This window comes from Dicentrarchus labrax, unplaced genomic scaffold (assembly GCF_905237075.1).
Source record: "Dicentrarchus labrax unplaced genomic scaffold, dlabrax2021, whole genome shotgun sequence".
NCBI lineage: Eukaryota > Metazoa > Chordata > Actinopteri > Moronidae > Dicentrarchus > Dicentrarchus labrax.
The window spans coordinates 23,959,175-23,977,704 of record NW_026136720.1 but is presented as its reverse complement, the minus strand read 5'-3'; the positions used below and the strand labels follow the sequence as shown (position 1 = coordinate 23,977,704).

At 43.3% G+C, this 18,530-nt stretch overlaps 1 protein-coding gene across 5 annotated transcripts; it reads left to right on the top strand.

The window, feature by feature from the left end:
• The first annotated feature begins 12 nt into the window (after positions 1-12).
• LOC127353889 (bromodomain-containing protein 1) lies at positions 13-13,476 on the top strand. 5 transcript variants are annotated; one of them, XM_051383480.1, is made up of 12 exons: positions 14-322; positions 2,258-3,642; positions 4,196-4,352; positions 4,439-4,567; positions 4,790-4,918; positions 5,424-5,736; positions 6,285-7,034; positions 7,158-7,284; positions 7,774-7,925; positions 8,990-9,084; positions 9,392-9,546; positions 11,751-13,476. In XM_051383480.1, the coding sequence occupies exons 2-12, from the start codon at positions 2,276-2,278 to the stop codon at positions 11,938-11,940; spliced, it is 3,564 nt and encodes a 1,187-aa protein (XP_051239440.1). In that variant the 5' UTR covers positions 14-322; positions 2,258-2,275; the 3' UTR covers positions 11,941-13,476. The 5 variants fall into 5 exon arrangements, with proteins under 5 accessions (XP_051239444.1, XP_051239440.1, XP_051239442.1 ...); XM_051383481.1 differs by having other exon boundaries at positions 15-322; positions 7,795-7,925; XM_051383482.1 differs by lacking the exon at positions 8,990-9,084 and having other exon boundaries at positions 11,751-11,795.
• Positions 13,477-18,530: the final 5,054 nt, after the last annotated feature.

Sequence of the window (18,530 nt, the reverse complement as noted above, 5' to 3'; positions counted from 1 at the left end):
CGGTGACGTCACGGCGTAAAGGCTCACACAACCGCATTGTTGTTGGGGGAAGAGAAGCTCGGGCAGTTGCTGAGCTCTGCCACTTCCAACTGCCTATAAACAGTCCTATCGATCAGTATTTATCCTGATCAAAGTATAAAACCAGCAACGGACTCCGTCGCCCTGGATACCTGTCGGTTACTTTCAAGTTTAACTCGGTTAAGCGCGAGCCGCGGCCGCCGTTGGGTGAACGGACTGAATGTGGATTTAACTGTCGCTTCGCTCCACGGGCCGCGCCGCCATTGCTGCTGTTTTTATAAGCTGAATTCGTGAAAATACCAAGGTAAGTTCAGCCTCTGTCTGCCCTCGCCTTTTTGATACCAGTCCCTACTTTCTGGAGAGGTTTGAATTTAAAACCAATCCGTGCTGCTTCGGGGGAGAGCCACCTTTTCCAATCGAGGCAGTTTCTTGTGTTGGTTGCCATATTTCCTCCCCCCTCAGTTAGGTGTAATGCTAGCAGGCTAACATTAGCCCGGTTTGTGGACGGAGTGTCCTAATGCGTTTAACCGACGACCAAAGAGGCCGCCGCGAGAAAGGAGGACCCCACCGAGTCGTCTGTCCCTGTGGCAGACCTGTGTTTGATTCATAACAGTGAACCCGGTTCGAACAATCACACAGATCAACGTTATCGTTCGGCTGAGTGGAGCTAACGTTAGCCGTTGCTAGCAGATACCGTTCAACACAGTCAGAGAGAAACTGGACGCGTTGAAGCTGCAGCTGCTGTTAGCTGACGATCCTCAACAACAACCAGCTCTCAGTGGCTTCAGTCGGGCTGGCTGAGCCGACGAGAGGCTCGGTGTAGTCGGTGCGGAGGTGTGCTGCCATATCCTTCATTCATCCAGTGGACGTTATCACAGTCGGGCTGTTTCCGCCCCCTGTACTGTAACTACAGTCAGCAGATGAAAGCGTGTTGAGCTCATACTTTAAAGCTGCACTAACAGACACTGGGGCTGCAGCTTTCAAGCGACGAGCTGTCCCATGTGTGCCTGGGAGAGTGCACTTGTAGTTGCATACTGTTTCTAGTTTTAGTTGCACAACAGAGGATCGGAATCAACTTTATTGGCCAAGTGTGTTGACACCTAAAAGGAATTTGTTTTCAGCCGCTCTCAATATACCGTGCACCATACCAGTGCAGAGAGGAAGTGTGATGTTACTACAGGATACAGAAATGATTTGTGTGAAATTGTTTATTAGTAGCGTTTTAACACATAAATTAACTTTTTGAATTGTTTTCTAAGCAAAATTCTTGGACATTATTTAGGTTAGGAACCAGCAGATATTAGCTGGTAGCATTTCCACTAATTGCTGACATCTTATCAATCTATGGAGTAATCAGTTAATCAAGAAAATAATCAATCATTTCATTTAATAAAATAATAGTTGCAGATCTAGTGGGATTTGGCTCTGGTTTTCAGTAACCGTCACTGTTTTTATAGTCGGTGTAGAAAACAAATGTACAGGAGGATACAGATGAAGAAAGATCAGCAAACAAACATATATCTTTGCTGCAGCAGTGTGTACATGTTTCTAAAATAATTTCTAATGGTATGTAGAGCTGAAACGTCTTTTTTTCCCCAGCTTTCCATGCAAGGATTTTGATATTTACGTTGACACTCAGACATTACTGATATTTAATAACAAACCTTCAGGGTGCATAATTAACTACCTTTACTAGTCACTCAATAATCAGGCAAGCAAGCAGTAAGTGTTGGAAGAAGTTTGGTATTGGTACGGAATAACAGGTATCAAACATTTTCAAACACACAGCCCTAATGTAGTCAGGACGTAACCAGCATCACCAAATAGATGTTGCCAAGTATTCAGGGGTGACTTCTGAAACCAGATGAGACTTTGTAATGTAGACTTCTGATAGAAGTAACATTTTCTATCAATAAAAAAAGCATCAGTGGTGTAAGACAAGTAGAAATTGTTGTAGTCAGGTCCTCAAATGGACTTCTTTAAACAGGACCCACAGAAAAAGTATAAAAACACTGTAACTAAAAGTTTTATGTTTCATTTTTTACTTATTTCTCTGGTCCTGTAAGGCAGGATTGAGGGTTACAGTTCGGTCCTGTGAGATCCAACATCTACTGCTCTGTGTGCTGGTTGCTGCTTCACATAGTGAAATAATGACATAATAAAAATAGTGTTGTTGTAATGTTGTTGTCATTACATCAACAAATTATTGACACTGTTGTTTCATGTGTTTTGTTGCTAGGGTCTTTACGGCTTCATAATGAAGAAAAAGGGTCGACAACACCGTCCGGCGGTTCTGAAGCGGGACTCTTCACCCATCAAGCCGTCACCCAACAGGGAGACACTGACGTATGCACAGGCTCAACGAATAGTGGAGCTGGAGGTGGACGGCCGTGTGCACCGGCTCAGCATCTATGACAAGCTGGACGTCATCACAGACGACGACCCCACAGCTCAGGAGATCATGGAGTGCAACAGCAACAAGGAGAATAACGAGAAGCCCCAGCAGGTCCTGGTGCGCTCTGTGCGCCTCAAAAACAACCAGCAGAAGAAGAATGCAGCGCGCACTGCTTCCAATGGCGGCACTGGCACGCAGGGCAGTACTGGTGGTCTGTTGGAGCCAAAGGTTAGAACGGTTGAATACAATCTGCCGGTGGTCCCAAAGAGGCCGGTGGCATATTACAAATACACAGAGAGGACAGAGGAGGAACTGGACGAGGAGGTGGAGTATGATATGGACGAGGAGGACTACGCCTGGCTAGAGCTAATCAACGAGAAGAGGAAGAGCGAGGGCATCAGCCAGGTGTCGCACAATCTGTTTGAGTTCCTCATGGACCGCTTCGAAAAGGAGTCGTACTCTGCCACGCAGGGTCAGAGCGACCTGCAGTCGCTGGTGGATGAGGACGCTGTCTGCTGCATCTGCATGGATGGAGATGGAGCAGACAGTAACGTTATCCTCTTCTGTGACTCTTGCAACATTGCAGTGCACCAGGAGTGCTACGGGGTGCCGTACATCCCAGAGGGCCAGTGGCTGTGCAGACACTGTCTGCAGAGCCCGTCACGGCCCGCTGAGTGTGTCTTCTGTCCCAACCGAGGCGGTGCCCTGAAGAAGACTGACGACGATCGCTGGGGTCACGTAGCGTGTGCTCTGTGGGTGCCTGAGGTCGGCTTCTCTGACACTGTTTTCATTGAGCCAATCGATGGCGTTCGCAATATCCCACCAGCTCGCTGGAAGCTCACATGTTACCTGTGTAAAGAGAAGGGTGCGGGAGCGTGCATCCAGTGTGATAAGATGTACTGTTACACCGCCTTTCATGTCAGCTGTGCCCAAAAGGCCGGCCTCTACATGAAGATGGAACCTGTGAAAGAGGTGACAGCATCTGGCGCCACCACCTTCTCTGTGAAAAAGACCGCCTTCTGCTGCAGCCACACACCCGAAGGCTGCGACCGTCGGCCGCTCAACATTTACGAGGAGCCGCACCCGACAAATGGAGCCTGTCAAAAAAGGGCTGACAAGAGGGGGAAGGCCCGAGCCAAGAGCTGGCAGAAGAAGAAGAGTAAGAGAGCAGAGCCCGAACCAGAACCTGAGACCCCCACCAACTCTGGCCCCAGTATCACCGCTTCAAGGTAAGCAGGCAACCCCCAGAATGCATCTCACGTTAATGATTAATCAGTACTCACATTGTCAAGTTTCAGGAGTCAAATCATACTTGAGCTAATTGTGTCAATAACTGAATAAATATATACAGAAAATTGGAGCAATGCATCTGAAGATCCACAGAAAAAAAAAAATACTGGATGGGTGACAGAAACATTTTTTTTAAGGAGATCTAATAATCAGCAGTCCAGTGATCAAGTTTTTATTTTTCCGTTGTCCTGATCAGATATTACTGCAGTTCAGTTGTTGTCATTTTGAGAACATTTTTCTGCAGACCTGTGTCTGATCGTTTTTCTGTCAATGATTAATAATAACATTGTATTTTCCAAGTTAATATTTATAGCACTTTGACACCACTAAAAAAAAGTCTGATGGGTTAAGAAACACGAGAAGTCCGGCTATCAGAGAGATTGCTGATCACAAACTGTTAAAATAGTATAAAGTTGTGTTTCTGCATCAGTCAATGAAACAAATTGTGAGTTTTTATTGATTAATATCTCCCTCTGTTTTCCTGTGGGTCAGTTTTGACACCATCCTGAATCAGGTGGCGGTTCAGAGGAAGCGTCACTTTGTTGAGCGGGTGCTGAGCTACTGGGTGCAGAAGAGGCAGTCGAGGAACAATGTGCCACTGATCCGCCGGCTACAGGCCAACCCTCAGCCACCCAAAGTCAAGCAGATGGTCAGTACAGCCGACACGTTTTCTGACTGAAGCGTTAACCTTTCAATGTAGTTGTCACTGAAATGAACTTTGCGTGTTGTGTGCAGGACCGCGCGGAGACGAACCAGGCACTGAAGGAGCAGCTGAAGGAGTGGCACCGCCTCCGCCACGACCTGGAGCGAGCTCGCCTCTTGCTGGAGCTCATCAGGAAGAGAGAGAAGCTGAAGAGGGAAGAGGTAGAGTCATTTCAACATGTCCTGCTTCTAATTCTGGTTATTTTTTTACTTTTTTAATTTTTAAGACAGCAACATCCACACAAAGAAAGTCACATAAATAAATAAAAAATACATTCAGTACAAACACTTGTGACTATCAATCATATCTGATCCTGTTCGTCTGTAATGAAACCTTGGGTTAGTGTCCGTACATGGTTGTTTGACTGTTTGTCTTCCCATCAGTTGAAGCAGCAGCAGTCGGTGCTGGAGGTCCAGCTGACACCCTTCAACATCCTGCTGAGAGCGGTGCTCAGTCAGCTGCAGGAAAAAGACCAGTACAGTATCTTCGCTCAGCCCGTCAACAGCAAGGAGGTCTGCAACCATTTCTCAGTCTGTTCAAAAATCTGTTTATCTGGTTATATCCATCAGTAACACTGTGACACTGCCATGATCCCTCAGCAGTCAGCAACCAGGGTTACCACATACCCCGGTAAATAATTGAATGCAGCTTGAAGTCCTCGAAAAGGACTTTCAATGTAACAATGTACAACAAATTAACATTTGATTTGACAGAACTGTTGTCTGGACCTAGAGCTATGTTGTTAAGCATTTTATTTTGGCATGAGAGAATTAAGGTGAAGTGATAAGATGTAGAACAGAAGCTGTTCCAGTTCAGTTTCATGTAATGAAAATGAGCAAAACTTTCTGCCTTATTTTCCTCCTCTGTGGACATAGTCACGATCGTGTTCCTGCAGCAGGGCTCTGATCGCAGCTGCTTATTTCTATTAATGTGTATTAATGTCCTGGAAGTCAATCCCTGTAAACCATCTTCTCAGACAATCTACAGCCTCCAACGTCCCTCATCTGTCTCCTGCAGGTTCCTGACTACCTGGACCACATCAAGAACCCCATGGACTTCTCCACCATGAGGAAACGCATCGACACTCACGAATACAGGAGCCTGGAGGCGTTTGAGGATGACTTTGACCTCATCATTGCCAACTGCATGTCGTACAATGCCAAGGACACGTTTTTCTACAAGGCAGCTCAGCGGATGCAGGACCACGGAGGAGTCATCCTCCGCAGGGCCCGCAGAGAGGCTGACAGAATCGGCTTCGACTTTCCTAGCGGGTTGCATCTGCCCGAAGCCCCAAAATTGGAGTCACCGCCCCCCTTCTCCTGGGAGGACGGTAAGTTGAAACAGAAAGTCTATCAGTTACAGGACTGATAATCTAACAGCTTAAGCTCTCCAGTAAAATCTCCAAGCAAGACCATGTTCCAGTTCCTCCACTGCAAGATTTGTTTTTCATTTTTCACATATTGCTGGTCAGAAACCATTTGAAAAGAGTTTTTCCAACTTGATTTGGGCATATTTTATTATTTTTATTGAGCAGTGAATTGATTAGTCAAGAGGTTAGTTGCAAGTCGTTGAATTGAGTAAAAGCTGAAAGTGTAACAAATGAAAGTAGCTGACATCAATATCTAAGCCATAAAAGCAACTGAAAGTTAAATTGTGAGCACTGAGGAGAGTTTAACTGTCAGAGTGTCAGAGGTGAAAGTAGTGGAACTGTCTTTTGAAGAGTTAAAAATAAAAATGGAAATATCAGTTGCCTTGTTGACACTGAACACTGTTGAAATGGAAGTGCTGGAGTGATGATACTGTGATATCATGTGATTCTCTCTCTCTCTCTCTCTCTCTCTCTCTCTCTCTCTCTCTCTCTCTCTCTCTCTCTCTCAGTGGACCGTCTGCTGAGCCCCTCCTACCGTCAGCTGACTCCTCTGGAGGATCAGCTGAAGGAGCTGCTGGAGAAGCTGGACCTTAGCACAGCCATGAAGCACAGCCCGTCCCGAAGCAAGAGGCTCAAACTGCTGAAGAAGACTATTATGGAGGTCCGCAGCGAAATGAGCCTGAAAAAGACCCTCCCAACACCCTCGCCTGACCTGACCCCCGTCAAGTCAATGGAGGAACCACTACCTGAACCCCTGGCAGAGCCCTGTGCGCCACATGGTGATGAGTCTTTACCTCCGGCAACATTAGAGCTGTTAACCTCACTGTCGCAGCTCGACACCTCGCCCAGTGACTCGGGGCCGCCCCCTCTGAAGACCGTTAAACCCAACATGGACCATACTCCCATGGAGCTTGATGGTGACACCGACACGTCTACCTCAGTGCCCCCGGACACCCCCAATGGGCACATCCCAGACCCTCTGCTCCTCAACGGCAGCCTCCACAGCGAAGCCTCTGGTCCCTGCAACCGTCGGACCAACACCCTCTTCCGCAAGTCCAAGAGTGCCAGCCCCCAGAAACCACCCAAGACCCAAGAGGCATCTCCTGTGTCGCCGCAGCCGCCCCTGGGCGCCAAAACCTTCCTGTCAGTGGTCATCCCGCGACTGGAGACGCTCCTCCTGCCGAAGAAAAGAACACGCAGCAGCAGTGCCGAAGGCGAGGAGGAGGATGAGGAGTCGCCAATAAAACGACTTGGCACAGGTGCGGTGGTCATGTTTTGATTCTAAAATGAAAGCATAACAATCTCAAAGCATACAAACGGTAGCTTAGCCCATAACCCTACACTACACTTTTTACAAGTTCCCTGTGTTTTTGTTTCTTCAGGAATAGCAAACGGTTTTGTGGTGGAGGAGGAGGAAATATCACCGTCACCTCGTCTGCTGGAGCCTCGCCGGCGCTGTGCGTCCGAGTCAAGCATCTCCTCCAGCGGAAGCGTCCTCTGCAGCACGAGGTGAGTTTCTGGAGGAAACGTCCAGAGCCAAGAAGTTGACTGAGAACACAGTTTTTGTTGGATCTTATTTGGATAAGTGTGGCATACAAAGTGGTTTTTTTACTCTCTATGTACCAACTTAACATATGACCTATAAAGCACATTATGGGCTGGCACTACTTTATATTTCTGAATTATTGTGTCGTCTGACCTCGGTTAGATCCCTGAGGTCTACTGAACAAGGCCTTTTGGCTGTCCCAAAATCTTGGCTTTAAACCAAAGGTGACAGGGCCTTTGCAGCTGTGGCTCCTACCCTCTGGAACAACCTTCCCCTAATTAATTATAAAACACAGAGTCAGCTGATAGCTTAAAAAAGTTGCTAAAATCTCACTTGTCGTAAGCACCTAATCCTGAAATGTGTTTTTTGCTCTCTGTGTAGTTTTATTTTTTTCCTGTTTTAACCTTCTAATGTTTGCAAAGTGTCTAAATCTAAACATTTTCTTTATCTAGCTTTTCCCTTGTTTCTTTCAGCACCGTCATTGTGTCTAAAAGTGGTAAAGGGCGACCACCGGCGGCTCGACGGAGCACCGTGGATGACAAAAGCACTCTGATGACCTGTATAGAGAACGGAGAGTTCACCAAAGCTGCCAAGATCTCTTCAGGTAAGTTTGCAACAAACGTCATCTGACGAATGAATGAAACAGCATGGCTCGCTTTGATTGGTCTTCTCTCTGTCTGCTAAGGACATTTACTAAACTTATTAAAGGTCCAGTGTGTAACATGGAGGATCTACTGGCAGATATGGAAAAGCCCCATTTGGAAATAATTCAATAATACAAAACCACAACAAGAGCTGGGTAACTACAGGAGTTTTGCAGCTTCCAGGCTACGGGCCCTTGCATCGAGCATGGAATATAAACTACATTTATTACATGTACCATAATCACTAAAAGAGCCAGAGGAATAGTTGTTGTAGCAACAATTTTGACACACCAAGCAACAGAAAGAGAGAGGAGCCATTGCTAACTCCTAAGCTAAAGTACTGAACCCACCACGTCAGAAAGGGGGACGTGGGGTGAGGGGTTATCAGTTGACTGCATTCTGCAACCTTACCACTAGATGCCACTAAATCTTACTCACTGGTCCTTTAAAAGTCCTTCCTTGTAATATACTAATACTGTTTATGTGCTACCATACAGTTTTTAGTTCTTTCTCCCTTCACTTTTTCTACTGTTACACCAGTGTCACCTAAATAGCAGTGAAGTGGATTATTATTTTGAGTGTTCTGATGTAAAAGTCTTCAAAAAGAAAATCTTGAAATGGGATTTTACCAAACCTGCAGCTCTGCACACAATGTTACTCTAACGGAGTCTACGTCACTGATTCTCAAGCTGAGGTCCAGGCTCCTATATGAAGTCAGCAGAGACTCAAAGCTGCAGGTTTAAGCCATGAAGGAAGTGGTAAATAAATGAACAAAGAGTCCAGAAACAGGAAACCATTGATGGACGAGGGGGAAGTGAAGTGAAGCCAGTTATTTTCTCTGTGGGTTAAGTGAAATGTGGGCTCATACAATCAACAGAAATGTCCAATCACTGTTTTTTGAAGGTAATCTTTAAAAAACATGTGTGTGTGTTCAGCTCCCCTTCTGTATGCTGCGTGTTCAGACTGGTTGTGCTCTGTCTGTTGCACTGAATACTTCATAACTTGCTTGTTGTTGTTCCTGTAGAGGTGTGGAAGCCCACCGCTGCTTCTCCATTTGTTCTGGAGCCTCTTAAACTAGTTTGGGCTAAATGTAGTGGATATCCCTCCTACCCCGCCCTGGTGAGTGAGTGTTAGTCCCCTCTGTGTCTCATTACCCATCTGCCCCTCTGCCATTGTCCGTGCTGTAGCTCGTGATTTGTGCTCACAGTCATGCGGGAGCTTCCAGCTGGCCGATCATGGACTGCTTGGTGTGTGTGGAGTCGGCCGCTTCGCTCAGAGCGTTTTTGGCTCGACTCAGCTTGCATGCTTGTGTCTCTGAGTGCGGGCTTCTTCTGTGCGGCCACTGCCAACAGGATATTCTCCACACTGTTATCGTCAGGAGGCCACTTCACTCAGTCTCCATCCCTGTGTTTTTTGGGCTTCACAGATCATGGACCCCAGAGCGCGGAGGACAGCGTGTCAGCGCAACGGGGTGGAGCTTCCCCAGCCGCCGCAGGACGTTCTCAGAATCGGAGAGCGGATGCAGTTCAGGTCCGCAGAGAAACTCTTCCTCGTCCACTTCTTCGACAGCAAGCGCAGCTGGTGAGGAACTCACCAACTCACTCTAAAAAAAGAGGAGTGAAAAAGTGGGGATAAAAAAATCAGCCTAAAGTAAAACAGGGTTGTAAGTGTAATAATATTTTGTCTACATAAAACTCTGGAAGCTGCATTTTAAACACTTCGTTTGATAGACCTGACAAAAATACAGCTTGAGCTGATTGTGTCGATCAGCTTTTCAAGATCCTGCTTTGACATGAGTCCTCTTGCGAAAGCTTTATTTTTAAGAAGATGAAAGGCTGTGATTGAGTTTATGCAATTTTTAGATCTGAGTCCAAGAAAACACCCAAACAAATTGCCTGACTGAGTTCTTACAGCTGTGTAAAGCTTGGTCTTATGATGCTCGGCAGGTTTGGAAGCCATTTTTCAGGGGTGCCAACAGCACATGTATGATCTATGAATCTATGTATAAAGTCTACAAACTGACCAAAGACCAGCACATCATCATGTAATATTAGTTCAATTGGTTTATCAGTCAAAACAACCATCTTCATCACCAAATACATAAGAAAACAATGATTGGAGAAAATAACACAGAATCCACACACATGCACCGATTGAGTCTTTGAAGCCATCTAAGCAAATAAGGTCATGCAGTTGATCACAAAGCACATTTTATTCACCCACCACTTGTGTCAACTGATAGTGACTGACTGGGGAGTTTCTACAGCTTTTACATGTGTCATATCCGTTTTTCAGAAGCTCTTGTTAATGGAAGATCAGTTTAGTGTGTATTTCCGCCGTGGTTCTCAATGTGATGCAGAATGGGGAACTTCATAAACCACAGAGCATTTACAACCGACAGGAGACTGTTGACTGTTGGATACCACCAACATTAAATATAGATACACGGTCTCACACACAGTAAGAACTCATTGACACTGTGTCCATTCCTCTATTTAAGTTGAGTTTACAGTTTAAACATTCTTTCCATATTGCAGTACAACTTCCCAGCACTTGTTGTACCAGTATTGAAACCAGTTAAATTGTAAGATGCAATCAGCTCAGTTAAAAACAACAGTGACAGATAGTTGTGCAAAAAAAGTGTTGTGAGTGTGATATCGGACGTTAATAAGTCTCAGTACAGTGATGGCTGTGGAATTGAACATCCCATCGATCCATTATCATCCGCTTATTTGGGGTCGGGTCGTGGTGGCAGCTGGTCAAGTGGGGCATTATAGACGTCCATCTCCCCAGCAATGTCTTCCAGCTCCTCCTGGAGGATCCTAATGCGTTCCCAGGCCAGATTGATTTGTAATTCTTCTAGTGAGTTATGGATCCATATGTATCTTGGATGGTCAAAACTCCCATGACCACCAAAGCATCCCTGCAAGAGTAAAGAACTCGTCCATGGCCAGGACCAAATCTGCATTGTTCAACTGCAGTAGAATAAACTTTCCCTGGTAGGCGTGATACCTCCTAGGGATTCCCCCATTGGAATTTGTCAAAACATTTATTTAAAGTTTATTTAAACTTCTGACTTAAGCGTCCGGTATACTCGACGCAGACCAACTGTCACGCGACAACGTGACGTCACGGGAGCACCGTGACTATGTATACTTGCGCGTGGTGGTCGCGGCACTAGTTGCAGTCTTCTCCAGAACAGAGGCGTCGCTAGTGAGGAAAGGCTACCGATGTTGCTATTTCTACGCACTAGAAGAAGAAAAAGTTTTGGGGGTTTTTTTTTCTTTCCAAATCGGTCGCGGAGGTTCTTCCAAAGTTTCCAGCATATGTCCTCCTCTATTCCAACATTCATGGCGATTTCTCGCCATGAATTCCGGCGTCTCTGTTCTCCTTTATTGAAGGATCGTACAGATCGTCCATCTTCCTGTTTCCGGTTTGTCGAGCGCAGCTGAAAAAAAAGAAAAGTGGTGCGCGACCGGGCCAAAATCATGGCGCCCCAGCGAGATCTACGTCATTTTGATGTCACGTTGTCGCGCGACAGCTCGAGTGCGTCGAGTATACTGGGCACTTAAGTGTTGTATTGACACGTCCAAAGCTCTCTTTCTATTATAAAGGTGATGTTGGTGATGTTGGTGATGTTGGTGGTGTTGGTGATGGTGGTGATGTTGGTGATGTTGGTGATGGTGGTGATGGTGGTGATGGTGATGAGGATGTGAGAAAGTCAGCAGAAAACAAACGTTTGGTCCATCCAGTCACACGCTGACTTCTGTCTTCTCTCTCCGCAGGCAATGGCTTCCTAGATCCAAGATGGCTCCCTTTGGGATCAACCAGATGCTCGACAAAATCAAGCTGACGGAGGCTCGCTCCTCCTGCATCCGAAAAGCTGTGCGGCTCGCATTCGACCGAGCCATGAACCACCTGAACCGTGTCAGTGGCGAGCTGGAACCGAGCACCGGCCTCACCGTCACGGACTGAACCCCACCCCCCTCCAAAACCCCTACTCCAACCTCCACCACCTTTTGAAATCCTCCCATCATTCATCTCTCCCCTTTTTGTCTTTTCAGCTTTTTGTTTTAAACACCGTCACAGCAGAGACGCTCAGTTTCTGCCTCATACGCACAACAAACACACACACACACACACACACACACTTATGTTTACCATTTCCTCAAACTGGAATCGTATCATCTCCCTACACATCTGTCCCCCCTGTCCGAAATACTGTAGCTTGTGACGGCCATCTTGTTTTGTCAAAGAGCTATGCAACAAAATCGACTCGGTTAGCGGGTGCAAAAAGTTGAAAGAAAAAAAAATCTAACTTTGGCTGTGAGGACCGAAAAATCATGGGTCTAAACCTGTTGAATGTGTCAGAGTTTGACCTCTGACCTCCTTAAATGTGCTGCAAGACTGCTGCAACAGTCTCACTAACACGAAAAAATGTCCATCGGTGTGCGTGTGACTGCAGCAGCTCCTGTAAATATCCTGTACAAGGCCTGACACTAATTTATTCACTCCCTCAGTTGGTTTTGGTACATGGTGTTCAGATATTTATACCGTTGGAGGTGATGATCCACGTCGTCGCCGGCACTGATGGTGTCGGTCTTTCTGCTGGTGCTATCTCTACAAAGAGAAAAAATAAACATGCATACTGTAATGAACATTTTTATTTCAGCTCCTTTTTTTACAGTTTTTGTAAGTTATTGAGTTCTCAAGCTTCAAGTTCTCTCGTCTCTGGCATTAATTTTTTTGTTTTTGTTTGTGTGTTTGCATCTTTTTTTTTTTATTTTTTTTTTTACCTGAATGTTTTTACTGGACTACTTTTTTGTTTGTACATATTTATATAAAATCTATATAGATGCTCTCAAAAGTTTAAAATGCCTAAAGTGCATCATTCACACCGAAACCAAAAAATCTGCTGCCCACAAGTTCCCACTAATGTGTTTTTTTTTCTTTTCTTTTCTTTTTTTTTTACAGTTAAGTTGCATTTTCCAGGTTTTCAGCCTTTTTTTTGTTTGTGTGCTGTGATGAGTTCAAGTCTTCTGTAAAATGTCACAGAATCATCTTTTCCACCTGAACTGAACTACAGTCAGCTGTAGGAGAGAAGAAAATGTGCCTGTACTAATTTATTGTAAAGGAGAAAATGTATATGCATTACTTTATAGAGAGAGTATTGTAAGAAAATACTACGGGCACACGAGGAGCCATATGTAGAGGCCCTTCCTCTTCTGTTGTTTTGTGAGTTTTTTTATTTTTTGGATTAATAGCATTAAATCTGAGAGGTGAGGTGATAGTGTTTGATGTGTTATTTTTGGCAGGGTAGCAATGGGTAGACTTCCTGTTTTGTTTGGCCCCTCTGGATGTGGATGTTGTGTGTAAATAGATTTGGTACTTTAGCTGATTCTCTGGGAAAAACCACAGTTATAGCCAACGGGAGCGGAAACCAGCCGACCGGCCGGTGGGATTTTTATACTAAAAACACTGAAAAATTAAAATATGTTATTGAATCACTGATTGAATGTGTCCTGTTTTTATTATTACTACAAAACAGCTCATAGGGTAAAAAAAAAAAAAGATTCCTTTATTCAGATATTATATATAGGTTGAGTATTGATTATACTCAACCTATGAATATTATATTCCACTTCTGCCAGTAGATCCTCCTAAATTTTACACACTCAACATTTAATTGACATTTAAACATTGTTTTTATTACACATTCGTATTATTTTTATTTTACTATTTTTTCTTGGTATTACCTATTTCTGTTTTTGTTTTGTTTAAAGTTTTAATTATTTTGAGTTTATGTTGACTTTATGAATTATTTTTTTCATATTTTATTTGTTTATTTTTATAATCCTGGTTTTGTTTTATTCTGCCTTTTAAAATCGTCTTGGTTTCTTTCTTTTTTTGGTTTTATTTTTTATTATTGAATAGTTTTAGTTAATTATTTTGTTTTTATTTTTCAGTTTTACATATTTCTATGATCATCGTGCAACATGCTGCTTGTCGACATGTCATATGCACAGACATACTAAATAACACATTATGCTCTTGTAAACTAAAAATAAAGCAGTACTGACTATAGCTGTACAGGTGTCAAACCTCACAGAAGAGACAGACTTAAAAGTTTTTTCCAGGTGAAAATAAGCCTGAAAAATAATACAATAAAACAAATAAATAGTGTGATTTTAAGAAAACACTTTCTTTTAAAATGGCCCTAAGATGTTAATACTTAAAAATCAACATAAAGCAGCCAGGGCAAATGTATACATTTATCAGCTTTCCTGTATATCATTAACTGACCACAAGGTGGAGCTGTTGCTCTGTCTAAAACAGCTGATGGTACAAAATAAAAAACACTGCAGTCACACAACAGTTACAGCTCAGTAGGACATTAAAAACTAAAAATCAAGATTGTTGTAACATGGTACTGTATATCGCGCTTTTTAAGGTATCTTTTTATTTGACAGCAAACAGTAAGGTAATGACAGGACACGAGGAAAGAGGTGGGATTGACATTCAACAAAGATTCCAAACCAGATTTGAACCAAAGACATTTAATTTGGGATTACATGGTCAGATCCAAATTCACACCAACATTGTGTAAGATCTACTGAACCGTCTATCTGTTAATACACCATCTTAAAGTAAAGACCTCAGAATGATTCAAAATATAAACTACTGCCCGAAGTATTCACCCCCATCATAGTTCTTTTATTGTTTCACCACACTGAATAGAAGTGGATTATTTATTTTCTGACACTGATCAGAAACAACAGAAAGAGCCTTTAAAAGTGAATACAAATTATCTAAATCTTGGGTTTTCAAAGTCTGACACTGTGAGCCCCCCCCCCCAGACAAACTCCGGTTGAGAACGCCCCCCTTTAGAGATAAATCAACAGCAAGCACACTGGAAGGCCACTGTTAGAAGATTAAAGCAGGAAAAGCCACATGTGATCTCTCTCTTCTTGCCGTAGTTTTCTTCTACTTGTTTCCTAGTTTTTCTTATTAATACATGGCCCCTGACTGAGTATTAGGGCTACCCACTGTTTATCTTAATTAACAAACTCCTAATATTCATATCACAACACTAGAGGGTGGAAACATTAATTTGCATTTAGTTTAATTTACTTTCTGGAATGTCGATTAAAAATTGTGCTAAATTTGGATGGAAACCACCTAACTGAGGATTCAAATTTTGAGAGCAGGGTGCTGGATCCACCCACAAACCTTGACTGAATGACACAGTGGGCTGCAACCGCAAAAACTGGATAAGCCTCAGAAAAAGGATGGATGGCTGATGGTGGTGGCATATTAGAAGCAGTGGTGTAGCGGTGCCTGGAGAAGTAGGAATACTCTTAATTTTTGCCCTAAATTTTCTTTTAAAGCGTCCCATCCAGCAAAGGATAAAGGCCCTGTATTATAAACAGTGACATGTAATAATACTCAGGGGGTACTTCAGGGAGTTTGGATCATTATAAAATGAACTTCATCCACAGAAAAATCAATACTGGCCAACAGACGAGTGAGACAACTACATAATTATACATATACTATGTCATGCCTTCGCCATCCCAGGAAAACGCCAACTTAAAAATAAGTGGGTATACGCCATATACCCGCATATACCCTGCACTACACCACTGGTTACAAGTCACACTCTGTTGTCTCTTTTGCACAACCCTATTGATTGAGTTAAAATCTGTGGTTGATGTTGGTGTTCAGTATCCCTGCAGGTCCAGTTTTCACGGTCATGTATCTTGTCAATATCCGTGAAAATTCAGCTGATGACTCATAATTTTATTCTAATTAGCAGCAGATATTTTGGGCGTCCTGAGCTCATCATACAGCTCAGCTACACACAGACTGTCTGGGTCTCTGGGGGTTAAAATGTGTTTGAAGTTGGAGATAATTATCCATGCATGCGGGTAATTAACAGTGTCCAGCTCATAAATAAACACATTTCCTTTGCACACACAACATTAATGCAACAGACACCGCTGCAACCAGCTCAAAACTAGCTGAAGCAGTAAGTAGTGGGCTTCGTTCAGATCAGTCCATATCACTCGTCCTCTGTTTAACTGCTCCCTGTGTTTGACACCCTAATGGGAGATGCAGTTTATAGGGGGTCCATGCACATCTTGGACCCTCTTATTCTGCATATTCTTTTACTCCCTCCTCAACTTTTGGCATAGTGTTTATATTATTTTGTCCCACCCTATTTATATCAGAGTAATAATGCAACACAAATCAAAAACACCACAAACTGCAGCCTCCAAAATGATTACAACTGAATCAACACCTCTCTAAAACAGTTTTTAACAAAAACTGAGCATTATAAACCTTCATATAGGTAGAATGTATTGCAGGACTGTTGTATTAGATAGCATTAGTTTTTAATAAACTGGCAGCTATCAGGTGATTTGTTAAAGTGGGAAACTTGCCGCATGCAACAGGTGGAAAATAAGCTGTGTGCCAATTCCATACTACAGTTCATCCTAAATGTAAGAAAACAGTTAAAGGCGTATATGAATAATTTTTACCGAATACCTAATTGTGAAATGTATCCACTAATACTTAATGTTGAAATGCATCCAATATTTATCTCAAATACAATAATTCAAATTCAGATCTAAAAATTCAGGTCAGTTCAAATACACCCTTGTATCAATTCACTGGTTAAATTCAGACACCAGTCAGACCTCCTGTCCTATCAGGCTACAATCTTTCAGTAGCATCATCCAAGAAAGGGAAATCCTGTATGTTAACTGTTCTGAAGGGGAAAGATGCAGCAACAGTCATGAGTCGGACCAAAAAGAGGTCTGTACATCTCCAATGTGGGGACCATAAACCTGTTCACACACTGACATTACGGGGACTCCCCTGCAGTGTGGGGACAAACAGGACCCCACAAGGCAAACCGTTACATTTTAGAATTAAGACTCAGTTTTGTGACAGAAACAAAGTGCTGAAATAAACATGCTCACTGCTGTCTCCGTCCTCATGAATACTGATGCATGGCAGCAGCAGCTTGTCACCTTTTAAGTTTTTATGCTATTAGCAGGAGAGCCCTCTCTGTTGAAGACAGGACAATGGAGGAGTAATTACACAGCAATTATGGCTCAATAATGAAAAGAAAACCAGTCTTCTCTGGGCGCTTTCAGCTGCCGTTAATCGCTTGGAAGAAACAAAAAGGTTTCGGGCTGAGAGCTGGAACGTCACTAGGCTCGGGAAGCTGCAGCAGCAGTGATAAAGTTTTGTGTTTGTATTGTTTAGGGCAGTCTGAGTGTTATATCTTGGATGGATAGATCTTTAATCCAGGACTTAGGCTAACACAGAGCTAGAGATTGACAGGAAGTGAACAATGACTGAATTCTATAGTCTTTGAACTGAAGGTTTTTAGTTAAATGACAATGACAATTCCCTCAAGAGTCATTAACTAATCTTCTTTACATTCACTAAAATAACACAGTCCCTTAATTCTATGCCTTTAAACCACACCAAGAAAGCCCTAAATATTCCTTCTGCTCAGTCTGCTCCTATAATCATCATCAAAGTTTTTGATAACTTAAGGTTAATGTCAGTATTACATTCGGACTACATTCCATTTTTTTTGTGGGGGGGGGGGCTTTTATTGCCTTTTTTATTGTTAGTGACAGCTGGAGAGAGAGAGGGAAGGGGGCAGAGAGAGGGGATGACACGCAGCAAAGGGAAGCAGGTCGGATTCAAACCCTGGGCCGCTGCAGCAAGGACTCAGCCTCGGTACATGGGTCGCCAGCTCTACCAGCTGAGCTATCCAGGCACCCCTGACTACATTACATTACATTAAGGGTGACTGAGTGTCACAAATCAGTACTATTTTGAAAATTAACAACCTGTACAACTATTCCACACAGCACAGGAAGATGATCACCATTCTTAAACCCGTCTCCAAAGCTCTGACAGTTGTTTTTCTCACCAGTAGAGGTGGGGAGTGGCAGTGGAAGGTGATTTTACTCGTTCTGTTTTCCCATTTAAATTTTTTAAATGTTATCTAAAGAATCAGTTTTTAGTGGCATCTAGCAGTAGAGTTGCTGATTTTGTAGCCTTTAGGAGAATCTGTGGTGGCCGCAAAAAATGCAAAGGGCCCTATCTAAGGCCAGTGTTTGGTTTGTCTGTTCTGGGCAACTGTAGAAACATTGCAGTTCAAGATGGCAGCCTTTGTAGAAAAAGGCCTGTTTCCTATGAATACATAAAAAAAAGAGATCATTCTACGGCAGCGGGTCCCAACCTGGGGGGCGGGACCCCCACCAGAGGTTTGTTGATTTTAATGGCTGTAAGAAAACTTGAATACACTGTAGGCCTATAGCTCTGCATGTAATTTATTTATGTGAAGAAAACTATATTAAATAGTTGTTTTTAAAGTTGATATAATCATTTAAGATTTAAACTGAGCTGAACACAAGTTATATTCACAGAGCACTCATTCTCTGATAAACAGCCTGATTCTGCATTAAAAAAGTTCAAACAATCAAAGAACCAATAGATCAATGAGAAAGGGAACACTGAATATGTCAAAAAATAAA